General features: G+C 41.5%; 1 protein-coding gene across 8 annotated transcripts in view; it reads left to right on the forward strand.

The window, feature by feature from the left end:
• ITSN1 (intersectin 1) overlaps window positions 1-25,848 on the forward strand; it is a 173,688-nt gene that overhangs the window by 61,574 nt on the left and 86,266 nt on the right. For 7 of the 8 annotated variants that reach the window (XM_053916815.2, XM_053916824.2, XM_053916819.2 and 4 more), the window contains exons 7-14: window positions 1,319-1,415; window positions 4,152-4,252; window positions 10,152-10,215; window positions 13,277-13,414; window positions 14,957-15,069; window positions 18,057-18,319; window positions 22,900-23,049; window positions 23,138-23,278. In XM_053916815.2, the coding sequence (XP_053772790.1) occupies window positions 1,319-1,415; window positions 4,152-4,252; window positions 10,152-10,215; window positions 13,277-13,414; window positions 14,957-15,069; window positions 18,057-18,319; window positions 22,900-23,049; window positions 23,138-23,278 (1,067 nt within the window). Of the gene's footprint in view, window positions 1-1,318; window positions 1,416-2,979; window positions 3,143-4,151; window positions 4,253-10,151; window positions 10,216-13,276; window positions 13,415-14,956; window positions 15,070-18,056; window positions 18,320-22,899; window positions 23,050-23,137; window positions 23,279-25,848 lie in introns of those variants that run through there. The other variant, XM_053916830.2, reaches the window with a different exon arrangement.

Genomic DNA, 25,848 nt, shown 5'->3' on the forward strand with positions numbered 1-25,848 from the left:
GAATGGAATTAGGCTCTGGGTACCACTGTGTACAAAGGTGAACTCTGCAGCTGAAACCAGAGTGTTATTTCCCTTCAAGGGCTTGACAGAAAAGCAATTGAAGTTTGAATAGCGTTTGAACATTTTGCATTTCCATGTACCCGTTACTACTTTTTTTCAGCTGCTCTGAATTGCTAATAAACAAGTCGATCCCTTCAGAGTAGAGTTATGGGGGTGGGCTAGGGGAGGGAGGGAGAGCATTGCTTTTTGTGGTTACTGTTGGGGAGGCGGAATGAACCAGGCAGAAAGGGGGAGGAGTTCTGTTAAATGACTAAATTGACTGAGGTCATGGTATCCATACTCGCTTAGTGGATGAGCAGGATGAAAAAGTTCCTGGTTTAATGTCAAGATTTTATTCAAAGTTTTTTTCCCTTTAATTAAAAGAAAGCATCAAGTATAGAGGTGGACAAATTTACTGAATTCATAGCAATAAGGAAAGTACTTTTTTTAAAAGCATTTTGAATATGTTTGAGTAAATTCAGTGGTGATGACATTGTGGCATTTAGCATTATATTTGAATCATTATTTCTGTGCCCAGCCCCCTGGATTTACTGTATCTGTTAGGATGTGTCTTTAAGTTACAGCCAAAGAATGTAAATGTGCCCCTTTTTAAAAAGATTTTCTTGTCACACGTAGTTCATCTTTCATCTGGGACTGTGATTGCAGATGTGATGGCAGCCAGGAACGTGCTTGCCGTTGTTTTTCCAGTAATGCCAGTGACTCCACGCCCCATTGGGTTTCCTTTTGTGGTTAAAGGCGGATGTTGCAAGACAGCAGGCCAGGATGAGGGCTTCATTCCCTAGGGTTCAGAGTTCTTTTCCCCGGGCCACACCTGAGCAGCCTCAGCGAGAATCAGACGCAAAAGCTGACCCTGGCTAGCGTCACATGTCACCTGGCCAGGACTGCACGTCTATGACTTCTTGGCTCTGGTGTCTGAGACTCATACTCCAGCCCCTTCTGTGCAGTCAGGAACGTGCCATCCGTGTATTTAAGCTGCTATAGGCCCTTTCCGACGTGATACTAAACGTGGACTGAAAAGTCAGCATTCATGGATACAACCATTACTACTTAGGGAGGTGACTTTGTGTGGGAACAAGTAAATCTAGAGACATTTTTGGCAAGAGGAAGGGAATAACTCTTTTTTTGAGTCCAGGATGGGAAGGAAGGCAGAATAATTTTGCCACAGACTTGATGACTATGCGTTTTAATTTTTGTAAATAGGGAAAAGTTTCTCATCTTTGTAGAATTAAAATTATTCAACATTTATTTATTTTTACAGCAGCCACATTGCCAAAGAGTTCTTCTTTTAGTAGGTCTGGTCCAGGGCCGCAATCAAACACTAAGTTACAGAAGGCACAGTCATTTGATGTGGCTGGGTAAGTAAGTTTGCTCGTCTTCAAATGGGTGGTCTGGTTCAAGTCCTTATGATTGACTCATGATGTGAAAGTGAATGCCCTGAAATGTTCTCAATTCCGGATAATGTTCCTGGGTTCTGTCATTCATTGGTTGTAGAGATGACGGATTCAAAGACGTGACGCCTCCTTGAAGTGTTGTTTTTTTAACAGGATAATGAATAGGTAGTAGTAAATGTTGAATAAAGTAGAACTCTAGGTAGAAGGGAAAAAGCAAGTAACTATTTTATGTTAATCAGAAAAAATTGATAAAATTTTTATGTGAAGATTGGAGCCATAATTGGCCTTTTTTAAATTCTAGCTCAGATAATCTTATGTAGTCTGTGTGAATTATTAGTAAAACCTTATTTAAGATCAATTTTTATGAAATGCCTTATTCAGATTAGTGGATAATTGCTATTAACCAAATATGGGGCTCAATTTTGGCAAAGCTTACATGATTTTATTGTTTATATTTTGGCCAATCTTGGTTTCATATTATCTTTCATATTTTTATTTTCCTTTACCCTTATTTTTTGGCTTGCAAACGACTTCACAAAGATGAAAAATTAAGCTCTCTTTGTAAGCTATTTCAAAACTTTCGGAATGAAAGGGGATGTAAGTGAAGATGGTTCCATCTTTTCTTGTTTCAGTCCTCTTTAGAAATCTTCCATCGGCAAACCAAGTCACTTTTCTGCTTTAAAGAGAAAAGTGTGTTGGATCTAACTCAATAGTTCATTACCTTTTAAAAAGTGATTTAAAGAAAATCTATAAACTGAAAAGCACTGTGCCAAATGCTTAATGTACATTAACTCATTTAATGCTCACCTTCCCTCTAAAGTGACTGACTCTTCCTGTCTCTGTGTTATAGATGAGGGAGAAGCTAAGAGACCTTTAGTGACTTGCTCAAAGTCACATACTCTTAAGTAATGGAGCCCAGAGTTGAACTGAGTTCTTTCAGACTTTAAGGCATGTGTTCTTAACCATGGAAATTTGCTCCAAACGCTTCAGTTAATGTGGTGTGGAGATACTTGTGTTCTAGTTAATTAAAGTTCTAAGATCTGGGAACATTTATTGAGCATCTACTTACCAGACACCTTATTGATCCCATTCAACCCTCACATCCTCCTGTGCAGTGAATAGTCTCAGAATAGTGAATGAGGAAGTGCACCCACAGAGGTTGCGTTCCTCCCCCATGGTTTACAGCTTACTAAATGGCTGAGCTGAGATTTAAACTCTGATCATCTAACACTAAATTCCAAATTTCTTCTTTCTCCAAGACCATGCTGAAGGTTTGAGTTTTTTCTGACTCTGCACAAGGGATTTTGAAATCTGTCTTAAAGTTGACTTATGACATTAAAATGAATAAATAATCAGTATTAGCGAACATTCATGCTGTTAATACAATTGTATTTTTATAGGTGGTCATCTTTTCAATAATTTAAATTTCTAGCAAATTCTTGTAATGTGGCATCTAACTTTTTGGTTACCTGTTAATGAATTTTTAGTCCACTTAAATTCTCAGGAAGTTTGCAGAAACTATGACTTGCTGAGTGTAATCTGGGACCACTTCTGTGTGTAACACCCTGCACTCCTGGGTGCGGGAGAAAGATAACTAGCTTCTTGACAAATAGGCAAGAGTTGGAATCAGCAAAATATTAGCTTAAAATGAGGGAGTTGTTACAGAAGTACGCACAGCAGAATAGATGTTGGTAAGTGTTTTTATTAAAACATTTATTTATAAAACTTGAAAAAGCGAACTTGTATAGGTGCTTTTCAAGTGATCGAGGGCATTTCCTATGCTTATGAAGTGCATATAATAAGCATAAGTGCATAGGTAACATGTAAGTGATGACCTAGAGGTTTAGTTTATGATTAAAATTTTGCTTTTACATGTGGGAAATGTGTATTTTTGTTGAAATGAAGGGAAATGGCAAATGGGGCATTAGCTCTGGCCTGTCCTGGAGATGGAACGCCATATTCGCTGTCACGTTTAAACTCTCGGGCTCTTAACAAGCCGAGGCTCCTCCGGTGTGGGTGGGAACTGCTCGAGGGCTCAGCAGGCGCTGCTCTAGACGCAAGCTGCCTGCTGGCCAGGCTGCCTCAGGTCAGGGCTGCCGGCAGAAAGCGAGCTCCCTCCGTTGCCCCCGCTGGGTTGCCAGGGCCCTGCGAATGTTCTCTTCTTTCTGGGACACTCTCCATTTGTGGGTATTCAGACTCCCAGAAGAGAATAGTTCCTTTCATTACAAATACATCCTGTATTTTGGTGTGTAGAAGGTTAAACATTTTAAAGAGTTAATACCCATAAAGGAAGTTATTTGTCTGCTATCAGCATTGCTTTTTAAGCCAAAAGAGAACTATTCTAGTTTAGAAAAGCCTGGGCATTACTTGGAACATCTCAGTTCCAAGGAGATTTTCCATACTTTTGTAGAACCTTTAAATTACTAAGTTTTGTGTATGTAACTTAAAACAGTCGCTTGGTCTGTTATGCTTTCACTTGATTCTGGAAAGATCATAAGCTTCCTTGTATCTGTTTTGAAAGAAATGTTTATAACCTTAAAAAATGGACATGTGCTCATTACCGAACATTCAGAAGTTGTTATTCAAAAGTGAATAAAAGGACAAAGCTAGTTTTCTAGAGAAGTTCTGAGTGTTTGAGGAACCTCCATAGGCTATTTGTCCTTCCTGCTCATCCCTCCCGCCTCCTGCCTCTGTCCCCAGCGCCCCTCCGCTGGCAGAATGGGCCGTTCCCCAGTCATCCCGGCTGAAGTACAGACAGCTCTTCAACAGCCATGACAAAACCATGAGTGGACACTTAACAGGTATTTACAAAGAAAAATTGATTTAATGAAATCTTTGTTTTAAATGCAGATTGTTTCAAGATATTGGGCAGAGATATTTTCCAAGCGCCTTTCTCTGTTGGCTCTTTTTGAACAGGGTTTTCATTGTGGTTTTTATAATGAGTTCTCATCTACTGATAAAGCCATAGCTACTTAATTCTTTAGCGCCTCAGACTCCTGCCCCAGTGCTGCTTGGTACGTGGAACAGAGAGCACAGACCCTCCCGCACACTGAATGCCACTAGTGTGCGAACCAAAGCACTAGCAAAGAAAAAAATGCTGCGAACCAAAACTGCTTCAAGTTCTGAAGCCCAGCCTTGGCGATGAACTTGAAACGGCCTGTGCACAGTCAGTGTTTAAGGCAGTATGGGTAGGGGGAGGTGCCTCTTGGCTGGGGAGTCTGTAACCCGCTCTGCCACTGACCAGCGGAGCCCACTTCGCCTCTCTGGGTCTGACTTGTTCATGTGTAAAAGGCCAGAGTTGAGGTATATGATCTCAGTAGATTTTTTTAAATCCTCACCCGGGGGTATGTTTATGGATTTCAGAGAGAGAGGAAGGGAGGGAGAGAAAGAGAAAGAAAGAAACATCTATGTGAGAGTGCTGGCTGGTGTGGCTCAGTTGGTTGGAGCAGTTGGTTGGAGCATTGTCGCATAACTGAAAGGTTGTGGGTTTGATTCCTGGTCAGGGCGCACACCTAGTCGAGGTTTTGATCCCTGTTCCGGGCACGTATGGCAGGCAACCAGTCGATGTTTCTCTCTCTCCATCCCTCTCTCTCTAAAAACAATGACAAAAAATGTCCCTAGGTGAGGACTTAAAAGAAAAAAAAAAAAGAAAGAAACATTGATGTGAGAGAAACATCAATTGGTTGCCTCCTGTGCCCCGACCGGGGATCAAACCCACTGTCTTTTAGTGTATGGGACAACACTTCAGCCAACTGAGGCACCCACCAGGGCTCAATGGTTTTTTTTTAAAAAAGGTTCTGTCATCTACGTCAGAACAGTAGAACAGATTTTAGGATACTGTCCAGAAACCTTTCTAATGACGGATTAAACACTTCAAATTTCTCAGAGTTATAAAGCAAAGAGTAATTTTAATAAAGGAAAAGAGAGACATCTGATAGGAACATTAAGTGCAAAAGGGAAGAATGTAACTGCCTGTAACAGATGCGAAAGGGAAGGCGGGTGAGTTTTATTTTCTTGGGATGGAGAAGCACCAGTATGTAACTCAAAACACTGCTTGGTGGATTCCCACTATCTTCTCTTTGTTATCACTTACCATTGTGGTTTTTATTTCTAACAGAAATTTTTCCTCTTGTTTAAACAATGTCAGGATTGGGGGAGACTTTTAAAGGGTTCCAGTCCAATCTTGAACCCCCATCCACATGAAAGATCTCAGCAGTCATCTCAAGCATCTATTTATAACTGAAGGGACAAATTCTAAGTCTACCTAAATTCTCTCTGTGCCACTCCTGGTGTTTTTTTTCACACAGTGTGAAAAACCTGCCCAGCTCCTCTAGGCCCTGAAGGCAGTTTCAGTGGTGTAGTTTTAAGTACTGTTTAACCTGGTGTGTTTGATACCAGTGCTCCATACAGACCCAGAACTACACGGCCAGGGATTCTGAAAACATTTCTTCAAAGTGCGGTTGGCATTTGCTGTGAGTTAATGAAGACAGTACTCAGATGCGACACTGAGTAGGCATTCTTTTTTGGTAGGGTGTGTGTTTTGTGACTGAAATGCAGTGTCTTCAACCCAAAGATAACCCAGGCACCTGAGTACGTAGAGTATTTAATGTCTGAGGCAGGAAGTAAAATTTGAAATACACTGGAAAGAGCAGATTTTGCTAATGTTTATCTGCATACTTATTACTCCTTTGTCCTGGCAAGAATTTAAGGTAGGTATTTTACTTTCAAATTAGATCTTTGTATAGTCGTGTCAAATAGAATAACTCATTACAGTAAATTTAAAAATAGGAATAAATAAAATTCAGTGTGTTTTCCCTTTACGAGAGATCACTACACGGGTATGTGCTGGGCTGCACAGGACTGTTGATGGAAGTAGAGTTGCTTTGTTGAGGTGGGTGAGATGCAAAGACCATTGTCACCATCGCAGTGGTGACAATAATTACATGACTCCTGAACCCCCAAAGTAGTCGCTCATTCAGCTTAAAGAGGAAGAGTAGAGAAAAGGTCCCAGAATATAAAGGGGCCCAAGTGAAATATATAATTTCATATTCTTAATCTCTTACTTTTGTTCCTTCATAGTTTTTTTGTTTTGTGGTTTCTTGTTTTAAAGGAACTTAAAACTTTAAAAGTGCCCTGATGGGTGTGTTTCAGTGGGTTGGGTGTCATCCTGCAAACTGAAAGGTCACCAGTTCGATTCCCAGTCAGGGCACATGCCTGCACTGTGGGCCTGCTCCTCAGTTGGGGGTGTGCGAGTGGCAACCAATTAATGTTTCTCTTATACATCAGTGTTTCTCTCCCTTTCTTTCTCCCTCCTTTCCCCTCTCTCTAAAAATAAATAAGTAGGGTCAAGGGGGAAAAATTGGGACAACTGTAATAGACCAAAAATAAAATATTTTTAAATTTAAAAAATAAAAATAAAATCTTTAAAAAACGTATAAAAGCATTTTTCCATGTAATTGTAATTTCTTAATCTAATGCAACAGTTCTCAGCCTTGGAGATGTGACAGCCTAGTGTTGCGAACACCATTTCAGTGCAGGAGTAATGTTTTAATACCAGTTAGAAGACAGTCTGGGTCACTTACAGTCGCTTGCATTCCCGTGTGTTTTGGAGGGGAGTGGAATTAGCTAGTGCTCCAAGAACTGCACATACCCTGCAGGCTAGCTGACCTCTGCTGCAGCCTATGGCCTGTGCCCACTGGAAACGTACTGTTGGAGCTCAGAGGAATTTCTCAGCACTGCCGTGCTTTACTTTCACACCCATGTGTGGGTGCCGTCAGATGGTGGCTATCCCTCTGAGAGCGTGTTGTGGGCCTGCAGATGCCATCAATTGGCCCTGAGTGGAAGAAAGTAAGAACTGAGCTTGTGGCATGAGCTTGTCCACTGTGGCATGAAGCTAATGCAGCGGTGGCACAATTCCCCCCATTGATTCCTGGGTTGACTGGACAAATACACCTGGTTAGGCGGGTGCCCCTTGTTCCTTCACAAATTGACGTGTATGCTCTTCCACACTCTTAAAAGAGACAGTCTTATCAAATAGAGCAGGCTCATTCTTTAATCAGGGCTCTCTGAGTCCCTGCAGAATTCTCAGACTCCTGTGAGTGCTATCCCTCTTCTCAGAGAGGTGTTTTATTGTCTTCTTGCATTCCGAAGTAATGAACGTGCTAGTTTGGCTGTTCATGTATTAATCACAGAAGTCAAAGCCATTGTTTGATGTAAAGCATTAACTTCATTTAATTCTCTGTCCTTTCCATTCATGCTTCCTTACCCTAACACAAATGCCCAGAGTAGGATTTATGAACTTGACATTTATGTGTTTCCTTCTTAGCCAGTACCCCAAAACTGATATCCTTTTACGAATGTAGGCGTCCACAGGATAGTTCGCGTACTCGGAGCTCGATTTTATGCTGGTCTCTTAGGCTGAGAGGCTACCTTAAATGTTCATCTCTTTTAATGTTTCACAACCTTGTCTTAGGATGTATAGAGTCAAGCGTTAGAATTGCAAAACACAATTATGATCTTCTAGTGCGGAGCTCAACACACTCTTTCTGTAAAGCACAATAGTAAACCCCTTAGGCTTGTGGTCATACAGTCGCAACTACTCGACTTGCTTTATAGTATGAGAGCAGCCATATATCATGCTTAAATGAATGGACATGGCTTTGTTTCGATAAATCTTAATTTATAAAAACGGTGGTGGGCCAATGTGCCCTGCGGGCCGTGGTTTGCCAGTCCCAGTTCTAGATCATGTCCTTCATTTCAGAGACGAAGGACATTCCTCTCAGTGGAAGTAGTCTTGTCAGTGTCACATTAGGGAGTGGGAGGAGTCAGGCCTGGAATCCGTGTCTGGTGATAGCCAGGTCTGGGACTAGTTCTTTCCATTTGTTGTTACACTTTTTATTGGGAGTAGGTGAACTACTAACTGTTTAAATATAGTTCTGAAGTGAAGAGAATTTTTACAAGTATAGATTAAAGCATTCACTAAAGTTTTGCTAATCCATCTTTAATGCTGCCAATTCTAAATGCAGCGTTGGAGACTAAATAAAATGATCAGTGAACTTCTTTCATTCCAGTATATCACAGAACCTTTAAGAACTTTCCCATCGATTTAATAAAGATTGTTTATTATTCCCAGATGTTTCCAATATATACGTAAGAACATATACATATGTTCACCAAAACTTAGAATGTTCGCTGTTTGTAGTAGCTCCAAACTGTGGTACACTGTATAGGAGTTCAGATTATGTCCGACAGCAAAGTACAATAATGTGTTGGGCAAAATAAGCCAGACTTGACATTGACACAGTATGCCATTAGAAGTCACGCTCCGCTTGGTGGGAAGGGATGATCGAGGGGAGTTTAAGAGGGGCTTTTGGGGTGCTGTTTACTTGACCATTTCCAGTATGGAAATGAACTAAGCTGCAAACATACATCTACACATGTGAAAATACATACATATAGACTCGTGTGGGGTTTTTTTGCCCATGATTTATGTGTAAGTAGAAGTTAGAATATTGTCAGTAGTACTGACTACCATTTATTGAGCACTTCTATGTGCTAGCACCGTGCTAAGCTCCATGTTATGGCTCCTTATACCATAAGTGGGTTATAGACTTGTAAACCTGGAGAGGACTTCTGAAATGAGAAACCTGGGGCCCAGCAAGTGAGGAAACTGCCTGCCCCAGGTCCCTCAGCAAGGTCGAGACTGAAGCAGGGCCAGCGCCCACAGCCTCTGGTTCACCAGGGCTGCTTCTGACATTCTCTGGAGCTTCCTGTGCTGGAGCCTGGCGGCGGTGCCCAGAGATCCCTAGCCACTACTGCTTGCTGTGGAAGAACATCCACTTCTCTGCTTTTTGGTGAGGTGCCATATGAAAAGAGAAATAGCTGGAAGCAACAGTTTGTACCCAGGAGTGTTCCCAGCATGCTTGCTGCGGCCTTCCGCTCCGTGGTTCATCAGTCATCCTGGAGCCATGCACCTTACGAGGCCGTGCTGGCAATGAGACGTTTGTCTCCCTGGTGCTGTTTATTGAAACACGCAGAAGCTTCCATTGCAGGCTTTGTCTCATGCCGAAGGCTAGTTTAATTCCCAAAATGAAGATATTTATGAGTACTTTAAGAAGTGAGAGCTGATTTTGAGAGAAGAGTTGCACTTCCAGGAATTCTTTTTAATTGCTGTGATATTAGCCATTTGTGCAACCTCGAGCCAGTCACTTTTTTTTTTTTAAGTCTGTACTAAAATGGTTAGAAGAGGTCTCGCTGCGGTCCCGTCGTCCTCTAAAATTCTCTGAGACTTCTTGAATTTGTCTGGTATTTGTCATGGTGGAGGCAGCAGCTGGTGGCAAAAGATGCTGAATTTAGAGAGAATGTGCTTCAGCCTTGTAAATAAAAGCCTCATTCTAACAGAGACGGTAATCTGGACCAAAGGGCAGGTTATGGTTTGAAACTAGTCTTCCACATACTCGTTCTTCATTAGTTATCCGTTTAACAAACGTCATGTGCCAGGTGCTGTACTGTGCTGTGTGTTTCTTCCCTTCTTCACTGGGGTTTGACTTTCTTTTTGAAAAGCCTCTTAAGTACTAGCAAACCTTGTTTAACGCACTGTGATCACCGGGGATTGCATAGCACTAAGTGCGGAACACTGGCCTTCCGGACAGCAACAGCTCGCTGACTCATCTTCACACTCTTTTCCTGGCTTCTCTCTAGGTCCCCAAGCAAGAACGATTCTTATGCAATCAAGTTTACCACAGGCACAGCTGGCTTCAATATGGTAAGGAATGAAAAGTTCCTTGGTTTGTATAAAGTAGAAATTTTGTTTCTTTTTTTGTTTGTTTTTTAATGCGGTATTTTCTTTTTTAAGATTTTATTTATTTATTCTTGGAAGGGAGGGAGGAAGAGGGAGAGAAACACCGACATGTAAGGAATACATCTAATGGCTGCCTCTGGCAGGCCCCACTTGAGGACCTGGCCTACAACCCAGGCATGTGTCCTGACTGGGAATTGAACCAGTGACTTCTCAGTTCACAGGCTGGTGCTCAGTCCACTGAGCCAAATCAGCCAGGGCTGGAAACGTTATTTCTTAAATTAGTAGGACCTCATCAGTGTTTAGATTAATACTGTTATTTGTAGAGATGAATATATGGAATGTGCTTAATTTTTCTATGACTTGTAATGATTACCTGTCTTATATTTTCCCCTTTTGATTTTAAAAATTGCAAAAGCAAAGAGATTATATAATGAATTCTCAAGAACTCATAAAACAGCTTAGATAAGTCTCAACTCATGGCCAGTCCTGGTTCTCCTCTCCACTTTCCTGATTATTTAGAGCCAAATCTCAGTCATTATATCATTTTCATCTGCTAATAATTCAGCTTTTATCTCCAGAAGAGATGGTGTTTTTTTTTCAACATGACTATAGTACTCTTAGTCCACCTAAAATTTTTAATAGTAATTCTTAAGTTAGTGTTCAAATTCCTTAGATTGCCTCATAATTTTTTATGGTTGATTGAAATAAATATATTTTGCAGGAATTGGTTGATGCCTCTTTTAAGGCTGTTTTAACCTATAAATCCTTCTAGTCTTGTTCTCCATGCCTCGCAACCTGTCCCTCCCCCCATCCCCCCCCCGCCCCCCCCCCAAAAAACCCTGATCGTTTGTCCTGTAGCTTCTTAGAGTCTCACTCTTGATGATTGATTCCTTGTGATGTTAATTCATTCCTGTAATCTTTGTGATTGCGAATCACATCTAGAGCAAGGTTTTTTCCGCTGAGCGTGATTAACATTTTGGGCCTGACAGTTGTCTGTGGGGGTCTGTCTGGTGCATTGTAAGTCTTTTGGTAGCATCTCTGGCTTCCACATACTAGATATCTGTAGCATGACCCCACCCCCAGAGGTGACCATCAAAAATGTCTCCAGAAATTGACCAATATACCCTCCCCATTTTTTGCAAGACTACATCAGAGATGAGACTGTGCACTTTCATCAGGAGGCACATCGCTGCCTTTGTCTCTTTGGTAATGATCTTCAACAGTCGTGGCTGAGCGTTGCCTGGATCCCACAGGATTCCTTACATGTAGATGTTAACCAGAATGGTGTCTGAGGAAGTGTGTATCTCAGGTGTGCATTAGGCGATGGTTCTGCCCGGACAGTAAACCTGACGTGTACCTGCTTCCAGCCCATGTTCGTGATTCGCTGCAGAGCACAGTGATGTGGTTGCTTCCCAAGTGGTCGAGCTCCAGTGCTGCCCCTGTCCCCGACCCTGGTCCCTTCTGCTTTGTACCAAAGGGTCCGCCTTTTGTAGTAGCACAGTAATAGACCAGTTAATAGACATAGTATGTCTGAGGCACATCCAGACCTCCGTAGGTCTGGATATGTACCGGATATTCCAGCTATATGTAGGTCTGGATAGGGCCCTCTGAAGTATAAACTTAAGATCTAACATTTATGGAGGTTGATTAGCAGTTTATTAAGTTCTCATCATCCTAGAATGTATGGAAATGTTTAAGTTTCTCATTTATAACCTGCCCTCTTTGAAAAAAATACTTCAGACTTCTCATACTAGGATTTTATTATATTCTCCTACACAATAAAAAGATGTTTTAAATAGAATCAAACCATTATTTAGGCAGATTGGGGGGGTAAGAATTGCATTGCCTTCTAATTGAATTTACCTAGGAGTAGCTAGTAATGGGGTGTGGAAAGGGGAGGCCAAGGCAGAGCAGGTGGGGGTTTTCATTTGTGCCTCTGTTCTGTTTAAAAACGAGTGTAGCATCTGGAAAAGGCACAGCTAGAGGGACACAAAGGAGATCAGCGGTGGCCAGGGGCTGGGGGCAGAGGAAGGGGTGACTGCACAGTTGGGGGACTTCGGTGCTGAAACTCTTCTGTACATCATGGTGATCATACAGACAGTGTGTTCACAACTTGTAGGACGTGCTCTTAAAAGGTGGGAACGTTACTGGGTGGATATTTTATACCTTTACAAAAAAGAGTTTATGCCACCTGAGGAAGTTTCAGATTTAAGAGGAGCGTTTTGATTCAAGGCGTCAGCCAAGCCAGCTTCCCAATGTAGCATCTGTCTTATTGACATTCTCAGGATGTTGTTCTGCATCCTCTCGTGGTGTCCACAAGTCAAGTATAATTACATTCTTGGACTTGCTAGAACAATCTGTTTACTCTAAATAGCTGCTAGAGCAAGTTGATTATGAAGAATTGTGGGGATTGAATTCTGAGACTAAAGAGCAGAAAACACCTTACCTGTGGCTGGAGGCCTTAAGGATCCACCGTGTAGGCCTAGATCTGGGGTTGGCCTGCGGAGCCCAGCGAGCTCGCACGTGTTTCTGTAAATGCAGTTTTACGGTAGAAACAACCCTGACCATTTGTTTATATGTTGTCTGTGGCTGCTTTCCTGCCACTAGGGCAGAACTCAGTGTGATGGAGACTATGTGCTGCAAAGCTTAAATATTTACTATCTGACCCACTAGTTTGCTGAGCATACTAGTTTGACCCACTAGTTTGCTGAGCATAGTATTTAAGTACATATAGAATATAAGTACGATACATTGTAAATGGGCTTGCAAGGATTGAGGAGAGTGTAATTATGTCATAGGTAACATTTATTGAATGCTGAACACCATTTCAACTATATGGATTGTCTCATTTTATCTTTGCACCAGTAGTGTGGAATAGGTACTATTTTTATAAACTGAGGCACAGAGAGACTCAATTGGCCTACAGTAAAAATAAGAAAATAGGACATTTAAATTATTCGTGCATGAATAGTAACAAGTACACATTTCCATGAAACTAGATTACAACTAAGTGTTTGTTGAATAGGAATCTTTCTGACATTGATCAAGATGGAAAGCTCACAGCAGAAGAGTTTATCCTGGCTATGCACCTAATTGACGTAGCTATGTCTGGCCAACCACTGCCGCCTGTCCTGCCTCCAGAGTACATTCCGCCTTCTTTTAGGTAAGGAACATGTGGCTTTTACAAGAGACTGTGTGCTGAGTATGTGAATTTCAAACTTGGCTTTGTTGGCTCTACATCTCATAGTCATTTTTAGTCCTGGCAAGTAAATCAGATACCCAGGAATGCAAGCAAATCTTCTTATCTGGGTCCTGTGCTAATCCTGGGTGTGTTCCTTAAGTACTTACTGAGCTCAGACAGGCTTTGCAGACACTGCGGACCCCATTCTAGACAGTCACAATAAAGCAGGCCTCACAATAAAGCAAATTGTAATCTTTTTGCTGGTAGAGGGTCTTGCCTTCTTCAGTTTGTAAAAAAAATGCAATACCCATGAAGCTAGTGAAGCGAGGAACAGTAAAACGAGGTCTGCCTGTATTAGGAAAACATCGAAAGATTGGTGATCTTTGTACCAATCTATATATTTGGACCTCACCAGCAATTTTAGCAAAGTGAATCCATGTCAACCTGTACATTTTAAATAAAGCAAGAAGATTCTGTCTCTAAATTCTACACATTCGAGAGATAACAAAATGCTGGCAATGTAGAAATTATAATCAGAAAGGCGACTGAAGGAAATTTTCCTTATCTGCAGCCTAGTCTCAGTAGAGATGTCAAGAGAGCAGACCAGGGTCTGTTGGGAGAAGTCTGCAGGGACTGGTGTCCTCCACCTACACCCCCCCAAGCACCCCTCCCGAATGACTGTGTTAAAAGACAAATGGGAAATCTTAACCAGCACAAAGAAGAGTGAGAAGAAGATAATTTCTGTACTAACTCCTGGAACGTCAGGCAGAACAGCAGAGAACAGTGTCCATAAGAGTACGAGAAATGGCCACCGCTGCGGGCCCACGCATGGACCAGGGGCCAGCTGTGCTCACTGACTGCAGCGAGAGACGGCAGCTGGGCAGTTGGTCTGCGAAACCCCAGCCCTAAGAAGCGCTCTGAGAGACTGGAAGCTGATTAAAACAAAACAAAACCAAAACCCCATAATTTAAAAGAGGTAGTCAGTTTTAAAAAGCAAGGTTAATGTATAAAGTGAAACAAATCAGTTAACTGCTTTGTTTGAAGGCCTTTGAAGGGTAGGCATTTCATGGGTGTATGAAGAAGTGAGGTAAAATGGAGAGACTTTATAAAGAAAAAGAGACCACCCCCTCCCCTCCCCACCATTAGCTGATCCGCTGTTCTTCCCTGGACAGAATTTAACCTCCTATGGAAGGGTGACGGTAGTAGCAGCTGCCACTTACTATGTATGTCCTGGGCACTGCTCTAGCCACTGTATGGTTATTCACTAATTCATTTCTTTGGAATTATCCTAATTTTGGTTGTGGTTCTGAACATTTGAACAAGCTTGGCATTCAGAGTCTGATGCTGTTCAAATATTCATTAAAAAAAAAAACACTCTTTGTAAATGATGAGGATCAAATCTTTTTTTTCACTGTGCCATGATATATAGATAATCATTAAAAATTCTTTTTCATAACTTGCTCATTTCCACCTGGATAGCTTTACGTTAATTTGTTTCTCTTCTCTTCTTTCTCATAACCACAGAAGAGTCCGATCGGGCAGTGGGGTATCTGTCATAAGCTCAACCTCGGCAGACCAGAGGTTACCAGAGGAACCAGTTTTAGAAGATGAACAACAATTAGAAAAGAAATTACCTGGTATGGCAGTCTTGATACTTGAATTATATCATGTTATAGGTCTTCTATCTCTAAGGCAAAGATAGAGGTAGAAATAAATCTGGCTTTTTATTGACATTCTTGCTGTATTCTTTTAACTAGCCTTAGAAAGAAGACACTTTTTAATGCACTTTTGGATTTGCATATGTTTATAGAAATAAGAACATTATGTACTCTGCTAATGTACCTGTGTTGTAGCTTTTAAATGGAAATCAGATTATGTATTAGTAAACAGAAAATTTAGGAATATTATCTGTATAGCACTCCAGTTGATAAGCCTTTAAGGAGATTGCTTAAAATCACCAAGAATAGGAAGTAAAATTGCTACTGTTATTTTCTCATATTGTTTGGGAGAATTGAAAACTCCTTAATGACAAGAAGCTATTTTAAATGTAATATGAACCTGTTGTAAATAATCCTCATTTATCATGATAAACTCATCATACTATTAAAATATTCTAAGGTGACTATGAGTTTTTAATGATGTGATAATAGTTGATACTAAGAAGCAAATGAAATTCATGATGGAGTCTCTTTGTGTTAAATACTTTGTTAGTGTTGTTTTGCTACATTTCAAGGGCTTGGTGGTTAATTGACCTTCTCAGGACCTAGTTCTCTCAGTATCCTCTTTGAACTAAATTATTTTTTGTTCACTGTTAAATCACTTAGTGAAAATATTCTTCGTGCAACTGTGCTGAGTACAGTGAAGAATCTAAAGGTTAATAATATATGGCCCATACCCTCTAGAAGGTTATGATGTAATTGAGGGTTTACGGCATCCGCGTGAACAGCCACCAGGGCAGTGCACGGTGTGGTGGGTTCCTGGGGACAGTGCTGCAGGAGCAGGCCGAGCTCACTCCTGGCTGGTCATCACAGGCTGGCAGAGACACCAGGAGTTACACCCTGTGGTCGAGGGCACAGTCGAGTTCAACCGGAAGATGAAGGAGGTTATTATGAGTGGGATGGAGGAACATTTCAGGTTGATACTAATGGGAACAAAGACTCAGAGGCAAATAAGCACAGGAACCCTTGGAATATGGCACATTCCATGTTCTTTCTCTGTTGGTGGTAGACACTTAAAGCTTGAACAGGCAATGAACGTCAACTTTTTGTTTGTGCTTTTTTTCTTTCAACAACCATTTATTATGTGCTGCCTGTATACCAGAACTAGGGCCAGATATTGGAATTTGAAAGATGTATTAGGACTTTTCAGGGGGTTTTTTGAGGTAAAAGTCATAAAACTGATCATTTGAAAGTGTGCAGTTCGGAGGCTACTGCAGTCAGCTTGGGCTGCCATAATAAAGTACTGCGGTGAGGGTGCTGTGCACAGCGGCGGTGTTGCTCACAGTGCTGGAGGCCAGAAGTCTGGGATCACGGTGCCATCCAATTCAGCTCCTGCTAGGGCTCTCTTCTCAGCTTGCAGACGGCTGCCTTGTTGCGGGGCCCTCACATGGCCTTTCCTCGTTATGTGCCAGGGAAATAGACAACGCTGTCTCTTCCTCTTTTTACAAGGCCGTGAACCTCATCATGAGGGCCCTACCCTCACAACCTGTCTTACACCTACTTATAAAGGCCCCTTCTCCAAGTACCATCACGTTTGGGGGGCCAGAGCTTCAACGTACAAATTGGGGGCGGAAAACACATGTCCAGTCCATTACAGTGGCATTTAGTATATTCACAATATTGTGCAACTACCACCACTATTTAATTCTGAAACTTTATCATCACCCTAAAAGAAAACTCCATGCCCAGGCACTCCCCATTCTCCCTGCTCCCCAGCCCTGGCAATCACCAGTCAGCTCTCTGTCTCTTTGGACTTACCTATTCTGGCTGTACAATGGGTGACCTTTTATGTCTGGCTTCTTTCACTGAGCGTAATATTTTTGAGAGTCATTATAGCATGTGTCAGCACTTCATTCCTTTCTGAGGTTGAGGGGACTCAGTTTTAAGGTGACCGGTAAAGGGGCTGCTGCCTCCTGACATCACTAAAAGAGCAAGAACAAGAAAACCGGAACGTGCCTGCCATCTTTGCTGTTTAATGCCCGACTACAGCGTGTAAGGAAGGTCCGTCGAGAGCAGTGAAGGCCAGACAGGAATGCGGGGAGGATGCTCACAGCTGCAGAGCTCAAGACAAAATGTGAAGGGACAGTTCTCGAGATAGATTGGGGACAGTGGGAATGCGTGCTGCACAGGCTGGCAGGGAGGGTTTCCCTTGGCTGGGGTTGGGTCCCAGGAGAAGTGTGGAGGAAAACACAAAATTGAGTAATGGATGCTGCTGAAAAACTAGTAAGGGACATGGAGGATGGGATTTTTCTTTAAAAAGAGTAAAATAAAATGAATGTAAATAAAGTGTTAGCAAGGATTAGAGGAAAAAAAATGATTGACTTGGGAATAGCCTAAAATACATAATTGGTGTTCCCAAAGAAGGAAATTGAATAATGGATTAGAAAGAAATATTTACTAAATGCGATGTACAGAATGATTAGGGCACAGCTTGTTCTTCAGTGTGAAACAGGATACTTCGCCTCCACTTTCTGAAATGGTCTTGTTTGTTAGAATAGACACATCTGTGTCACTATAGGCTAAGGGAAGAGAGGGAGGAATTCACGGTACAGGAGAGATGGGATGGGGGTCAGTTGCTGAATCAAGGTCATGCAGAAGGAGAGGGTAGAGTTAACCTGAGGGAGAGGAGATTGCTGTAGATGATGCAAGATTCTAATGGAAACAGCATTTGGAGCTTTGAACACCGTGATACAGCATCCATCGTGGAGGGGAGCCTGTGCAGTCCAGGAGCTAGGTGAAGGGCATTGTCACAGTGTTTACTAACCAGATACTGGCAGAAAGGACGCTTAGAGGGTCCTGGCGTCCATTTATACCACAAATTCTCTAATGTGCCACTGAGTCTTTCCTTCTACGGAGGCGTGTCGGATGTCACGATTTTTCATCCTTGTTGGTTTCTTGTTTCAAAGTCACATTTGAAGATAAGAAGCGTGAGAACTTTGAGCGTGGCAATCTGGAACTGGAGAAACGAAGACAGGCACTCTTGGAGCAGCAACGGAAAGAGCAGGAGCGCCTGGCCCAGCTGGAGCGCCAGGAGCAGGAGCGCAAGGAGCGCGAGCGCCAGGAGCAGGAGCGCAAGCGGCAGCTGGAGCTGGAGAAGCAGCTGGAGAAGCAGCGGGAGCTGGAGCGGCAGCGGGAGGAGGAGCGGCGCAAGGAGGTGGAGCGGCGCGAGGTGAGCTGGGCAGCCCACCCCTTTCAGAACTGTTCAAGTAATGGGTTAGGAGCCTTCATTTCTTTATAGTTCAGTAGTTTTAGTACATTCACCCCACAAAACTCCTTACCCATTAAGCAATTCTCCTCCCCTTCCCTCCCTCTCCCATCAGCACTTAACCCCCACTAATTTATATTCTGTCCATAAAAGTTCGCCTGCTCTGGCCATTTTCTGTAAGTGGAGTCAACAGTACACAGCCTTCTGTGGCTGGCCCTCGCATACTCTGCTTTCAGGGTTCATCCAAGCTACAGCATGAATTAGTACTGTATTCCTTCTTATGGCTGAGTAATACCCCATTACATATCCATTCATCATTTGGGTGTGTCTACATTTTGGCTATTATGAACAATTTTGCTACAAGCATTCATGTATGAGTTTTTGATAAGATAGTCTTGTCAGTTAAGTATTTTTCCAGGCTTTTTTCTCTGCATTTATGTACATATATAGAAATATAAAGGTTTATGTGGTAAAAAAAAGTTGGGGATTTAGTGTAATTTTTAAAATATATTTTATTGATTATACTATTACAGTGGTCCCAATTTTTTCCCCTTTGCCCCTCTCCATCCGGTACCCCCCCATTCCCTTCAGCAATTCCGCCCCACCTAATTCATGTTCATGGGTCATACATATAAGTCCTTGGGCTTTTTCATTTCCTATACTGTTCTTAACATCCCCCTATCTATTTCACACCTACCAATTGATGCTTCTTAATCCCTGCACCTTTTGTCCCATTATCCCCTCTCCCCTACCCAACCGATAACTCTCCAAATGATCTCCATATCTGTGGCTTTGTTTCTGTTCTGGTCGTTTGCTTAGTTTGTTTTTTTAGACTCAATTGTTGATAGTTGTGAATTTATTGCCATTTTAATGTTCATAATGTTGATCTTTTTCTTAAATAAGTCCCTTTAACATTTCATATAATAATGGCTTGATGATGATGAACTCCTTTGGCTTTACCTCCTCTGGGACCTCCTCTGGGAAGCTCTTTACCTGCCCTTCAGCAAAATGATGGCTTTGCTGGATAGAGTAATCTAGGTTGTAGGTCTTTGCTTTTCATCACTTTGAATACTTTTTTTTTAACAATTTATTTATTTATTTTTAGAGAGGGGGGAAGGGAAGGAGAAAGAGAGGGAGCGAAACATTAATGTGTGGTTACCTCTCACATGCTTCCTACTGAGGACCTGGCCTGCAACCCAGAAATGTGCCCTGACTGGGAATTGAACCACTGAGCTACATCAGCAGGGGCTTGAATGCTTCTTGCCAGTCCCTTCTAGCCTACAAAGTTTCTTTTGAGAAATCAGCTGACAGTCTTATGGGAACTCCTTTGTAGGTAACTGTCTCCTTTTCTCTTGCTACTTTTAAGATTCTTTATCGTTAACCTTTGGCCTTTTAATTATGGTGTGTCTTGGTGTGGGCCTCTTTGGATCCATCTTGTTTGGGACTCTCTGTGCTTCCTGGACTTGTATGTCTATTTCCATCACCAAATTAGGGAAGTTTTCTTTCACTATTTTTTTCAAATACATTTTCAGTTTCTTGCTCTTTCTCTTCCACTGTTGGCATCCCTATGATTCAAATGTTGGTACTTTTGAAGATGTCCCAGAGGCTCCTTAGCCTGTCCTCATTTTTTAGATTCTTTTTTCTTCTTGCTGTTTTTTTCTTTGAAGATTTTATTTTTAGACAGAGGGGAAAGAAGGGAGAAAGAGAGGGAAAGAAGCATCAATGTATGATTGCCTCTCACACGCCCCCTATTGGGGATCTGGCCCCCAACCCAGGCATGTGCCCTGATTGGGAATTGAAGCTGCGACCCTTTGGTTTGCAGGCTGGCGCTCAGTCCACTGAGCCACACCAGCCAGGGCTCTTCTAGCTGTTTTGAGTGAATGTTTTTTTCTTCCTTTTTTTCCAAATCATTGATTTGATTCTCGGCTTTGTCCTCTCTACTGTTGGCTCTCCGTAAATTTTTCTGTATTTCACTTAGTGTAACCTTCCTGTTTGCCTGGGTCTTTTATGCTGTTGAAGTACCCAGTAAGTTCTTCCATCTTCGTAATAGGCAGTCTTTTGAACTCCGCATCTGAGAGATTGCTTATGTCCATTTCATTTAGTTCTTTTTCTGGAGTTTTGTTCTTGTCTTTCCTTTGGGCCGTGTATCTTTGCCTCCTTGTTTTGGCAGCCTCTGTGTGTTTGTTTCTGTGTATTAGGTAGAGCTGCTTTGACTCCCTGTCTTAGTATGGCCTATTATAGAAAAGTGCACTGGTAAATTGGATGGGGCAGCACCTTAGGTAATCGCCAGGGCAGGGCAACTCAAGTTGCAGCTCTGTGGCTCTGTAGGAGAGGGCTCAGAGAGGGGACCGTGCCACTGCCTGGCCTCTGGGGTTTTGTCCGGGAGGAAGCTGTCTCCTGGCACTTGCCCTGATGCCAGTCACTTCAGTTTCTCCCTGTATGGCACTGGTGCCCTTCCAGCTGTTGCCCTGGTACTGAAGCCCAGAGGGAGTGAGTCTGTGTAAGTCCTGAGTCTGTTGTGGGCCCTTTAAGAGGAGACTCCTGAGAATCCTCAGTTTCTTCTGCCACCCCCAATTCCCACTGTTTTTTATAGCCAGAGGTTATGGGGACTTATCTTTCTGGTGCTAGAACCCTGGGCTGGGTGATCTGGATTGGGGCTGGGGCCTCTCACTCCCACGGCATCCCTCCCAATTTTTATCTACCATCTGTGGGTGTGGGACCGCCCATTCTGCATCTCTGTGCCTCCGTGCCTCTCCACATCTCTGTGTCTCTGCCCCTCCTACCTGTCTGGATGGATGTGGCTTCTTTAATTCCTTGGTTGTCGGACTTCCATACAGCTGAATTTTCTGATGACTTTGGGTGATACTTGTTTTGTAGTGCAGTTGTAATTTTTGCTGTGGTTCTGCGGGGAGGCGAGCCGTGTTGCTCACCTCTGCCTCCGTCCTGGCCTGACTAGTGTCATTGTTTTTAACCACTGTAATTGCATCATATTAATATTATTCCTTTTTTTTTTTCACTTTAAAAAGTATGTCTAGGAAATCTTCCCTATATTCTATGTAAGGGTTCCAAAATTTGGTACCATACCTGGCTAGGGGCCAAGCTGATCTCTTGTCTGTCTTTCTAATTTTAGTATATTGCTACAGAAGCAATGCCATGATTCTCTTGTGTGAATGAAATATATTTTAAAGATGTGGAATTAAAAAAAATAATACTTTGGTTACAACTTCTGGTGATTGCTTTAGAAAACTTGTAGCCATGAGCTGCCTTATATTCATGCAGGTCCTCATGGGATTTTAATTTCCAGAATGAACAACCAAAATATAGATAACCTTCCCTTCTTCAATGTAAGAAAAAGAAAAAAATCTAGAGTACTTATTTGGAATTATTTATAGGCATCTACCATGTGCCAGGCATTTGTAGGGTAGTTGGAGGTCAGGCACATAAGAAGCAGTTGCACCAAAGAACACCAGGGGCTCTGCCAAAGAGTCAGCTTTGAAAGAGAGCTGATGTTGCCAGAGAGATTATAGAATCTGCTGTGATAAAAAGGAGATGAATGATTTGGGTGATGAAGGTCACAAACTTTTAAGATTAGTGTTCCTATAAAACTTCTCATACACTTAAATGGCATAAAGTGTAGAAGCAATTGCTATTAATTTACAGGGAAAGTGTTTGAATTTTCCCAGGCCCATAAAATAACCTACCGGATCATACCAAATATGCTTAATTACGTCTAGTTTTATACTAAGCCAAACACCCTCATGAATTCTCTTAGGCCTTTCTGATACCTTAGGACGGACACATGTTGCCGACGATGCACGGAATCAGTGGAGGTGGAGCACAGATGCTCACAGGCACAGTTCAGAGCCCTGGCGGCTGGCTGTTGAGATGCTGAGTGTGGTTCCCAGGGAAGGGTTTGGGCGGCGCCGCTCTCGCTGCTCCGGCTGTGCTGCCTTTATAACGGCTCCCTGCAGAACAAGCACTGCGTGCTATTTTCATTTTTTCTTTTTTTTTCGTAAAAGCGAGAATCCTCTCAGATTTCTTTCAGGTAGTGAAAACAGGCACTAATGTAGGTCTTTCCTGAAAGTGAAGTGATGTAATGCAAACTTTCAAAAAGAGGGGGAGGCTTACTACTTTGTCATATGACGGAAGAAAGTTTTTGTTTTTTCAGTTCTGGGTGTTTGGTTTGATTTTACTAGATTTAAGACATTTTTTGCTCTTTATGAGTTAGTAAATAAGGAGGAACAATTTTATTTGGCCCATCAAGCATTGAAGGCAAAAACAGTTGAATTCTAATAGTCAAATGAGCCTGTCTGTTCTCATTTTATGTAAATATAATAACCGTTATAAACATTCTCTTTTTCCCTTAGAAGTAATACTGTATTTGTATAAGTTTTGTTTTGCTCTTTTGTAGTAGAATTTCTTGTAATGTTTAAAAATATTTCATCCTTAAAAGAAAAGACTTCCGAGCTGTTAGCGTTAAGAGACATTGTATAGCACAAGAACTGAAACATCAATAAAGCTTTTAATGTGTGTCGCATTAACAGGCTGCAAAACGAGAACTTGAACGGCAACGGCAGCTTGAATGGGAACGAAATCGAAGACAAGAGCTATTAAACCAAAGAAACAAAGAACAAGAAGACATAGTTGTCCTGAAAGCAAAGAAAAAGACTTTGGAATTTGAATTAGAAGCTCTTGTGAGTTAAGTTTGATTATGCTTTGGGAATATATTAACATCAAACAATCAAAATGGTAATAATACTTATTATTTTTCATTTGTTAAAGAATGATAAAAAGAATCAACTTGAAGGAAAACTTCAGGATATCAGATGTCGACTGACCACCCAAAGGCAAGAAATTGAGAGTACAAACAAATCCAGAGAGTTGAGAATTGCTGAAATCACCCATCTGCAGCAACAGTTGCAGGTGAGGAAGTCTGTGCCTTGAAAGCTCAGTCAGCACCAAGCATTTACCATGTACTAGGCTCTGGGAAGTCACGATGAAGTAGACAGAGTCCTTGAGGGACCAGCAGTGAACAGCGGGGGTAAGACCCTCGCCTTCTATTTGCAGGGCAGACAGACCAAGTAAGTTCAGTGTGCCCTCTCTCAGACGACGAAGAGTGCGTAGGGAAGAGATGGTCTTGGGAGGAGGGAGGGCTATGATTTGTAGATAAGGTGGTCTGGACAGGCCTCTTTGTGAGGCTCCCTCCGAGCAAAGGCTTGAGATGAACGGTGAAGCGGTGTGATCGTCAGGCAAAGCCAGCCCTGGGTCTAGAAACCACGGTGCCCATGTCCCGCAGCTGCAGCAAAGAGCTGGTGGGGTGCGTCACGTAGGACCTGTAGTCCATCATCGGACTCTGGCTTTTCCATGACAGTGACAATGAAGAAGTGCAGCTTAAATATCTAGGGGGAGCATGGGAGATATATATATATATATATATGTATGTATATATATATATGTGTGTGTGTGTGTGTGTGTATATATGAATATAAATAAAATAGTTGGGGGCACAATGGAGTGCTACTTCCATTTCACTGCCTATGCAAAGTTGACACCAAGTTGTCGTAATGTCACCTGTTTGGTTTCAGTTGTTGAGTTGGGAGAGGGCATTGAATTCATGTAGATACTGTTCTGTGTATCATTATTTTTGAGCTTTAAACTTCTATCTCACCTTCTCGGCATGATGGTTTTGCCATCCATTTTGCTGAGTGAATCATTAGTTTATTCTTTTCCATCAGTGAGTAGTATTTCTTCATTTATCCATTCACCTTTTGATTGACATTTAGGTTCTTCCCAGTTCTGGACTTCCGTGAATAAAACTGCAGTGATCATTTATTTATAGGTCTTTATGTGGAAATAGGTTTTATTTCTGTTGGTTAAGTTTTAGGAGTGGAATTTCTGTGTCATATAAGTGTATGCTTAACCCTATAAGAAACTATCAAGCTGTTTTCGAAGTGGTTGTACCATTTTACATTCTCACCAGCAGTGTATTGTTGCTTTAATTTTTCCTCATCCTTGCCGGCACCTGGTGTTGTTACCATTTTTAATTTTAACATTTCTGCTTGGTGTGTAACAGCATGTCACTTGGCTTTAACTTGCATTTCCCTGAAGACTTAATGCCATTGGGCATCACTTCATGTGTGTATTGGCATGTATCTTCTTGTGTATGTCTTGTGAACAAATCTTTTGCCCGTTTATTACAGGGTTATCTTAGAGAGTTTTTTATTCTTGTAACAAGTCCTTTGTTGGATATATGCTTTGCAAATACTTTTTACCCAGTCTGTGGCTTGCCTTTTTTTTTTTTTTTTTTTTTTTTTTTGCAGTAATGTTTTGTAAAGGGCCGAAGTTTGAAATTTTGATGAAGTTTAATTTGTTAATTTTTTTCTTTCATGGTTCATGGTTTTTGTGTTCTATCTAAAAAAATCTTTGACTTGCCTAAGATTGTAGATATTTTCTCTTACGTTTTCTTCTAGGAGTTTTGTTGTTTTATTTGCAAGTTTAGGTTTATGATGAATTTCAAGTTGATTTTTATATAAATACAAGGTAAGAGGTGAGGTTCATTCTTTTCCATATCATTACCTACTTGTTCTAGCAACATTTATTGAAAACAGTATCACTTTTCCCACTGAATTACCTTGGTAGCTGATGAAACGCAATTGACCGTATTTCCAAAGGTCTTTTCTACACTGCATTCTGTTCCGTTGATCTGCGTCTGTTTTTTCACCAGTACCTCAGTCTGTTGATGATTGTAGCTTTTTAATAATTTTTGAAATCAGCTACTGTGAGATCTTCAATATTCTTTTTTTTTTTTTTCAAATTATTTTTGCTATTTTAGGTCCTTTACATTTCCACATAAGTTTCAGAATCAGCTTCTTAGTTTTTACAAAGACACCAAGAATTCTGATTGCTGTGTCATAAAATTTGTAAATCAATTTGGGAGGGATTGACAACTTGACAATATTGAGTCTTAGGTATATTTCTCAATTTTATTTAGGTTGTTATAAATTTTTCTCAATGGTATTTTGCAGTTTTCAGTGTCTGAGTCCTATACATATTTTGTAGAGTTTATCCCTAAGTATTTCTTGTGGGTTTTTTTCTTAACTGCACTGATCACAACCTCCAATACTGTTTTGAATGGAACTGGTGAGAGTCTTCTTGGTCTCCGCAGGGGAGGGCTCAGTGTCTCCCATTCAGTGTGAGGTTAACTGTCCTTGTCTGGGTTTGGTGTCAGGGTACTAAACACAGAAGTAAGTTGGAGAGTTTTCTTTCCTTTTTTCTAAAAATGTTTGTGTTGAAATGGTATTTCTTCTTTGAATTTTTGGTGGCATTCAAAAGTGAAGCTTTGTGGATTAAGACCTTTCTGTGTGTGGCCCTTTTAATTGCAACTTTTACTCAATAAATACAGGGCTATTCAGATTTTGTGTTTCTTCTTGAATCTCTTAATAATTTCTATCTTTCAGTGAATTTATCCATTTCATCTGAGTAGTCAAATTTAT

The sequence above is a fragment of the Desmodus rotundus genome, chromosome 2 (assembly GCF_022682495.2).
Source record: "Desmodus rotundus isolate HL8 chromosome 2, HLdesRot8A.1, whole genome shotgun sequence".
NCBI classification, from domain to species: Eukaryota; Metazoa; Chordata; class Mammalia; order Chiroptera; family Phyllostomidae; genus Desmodus; species Desmodus rotundus.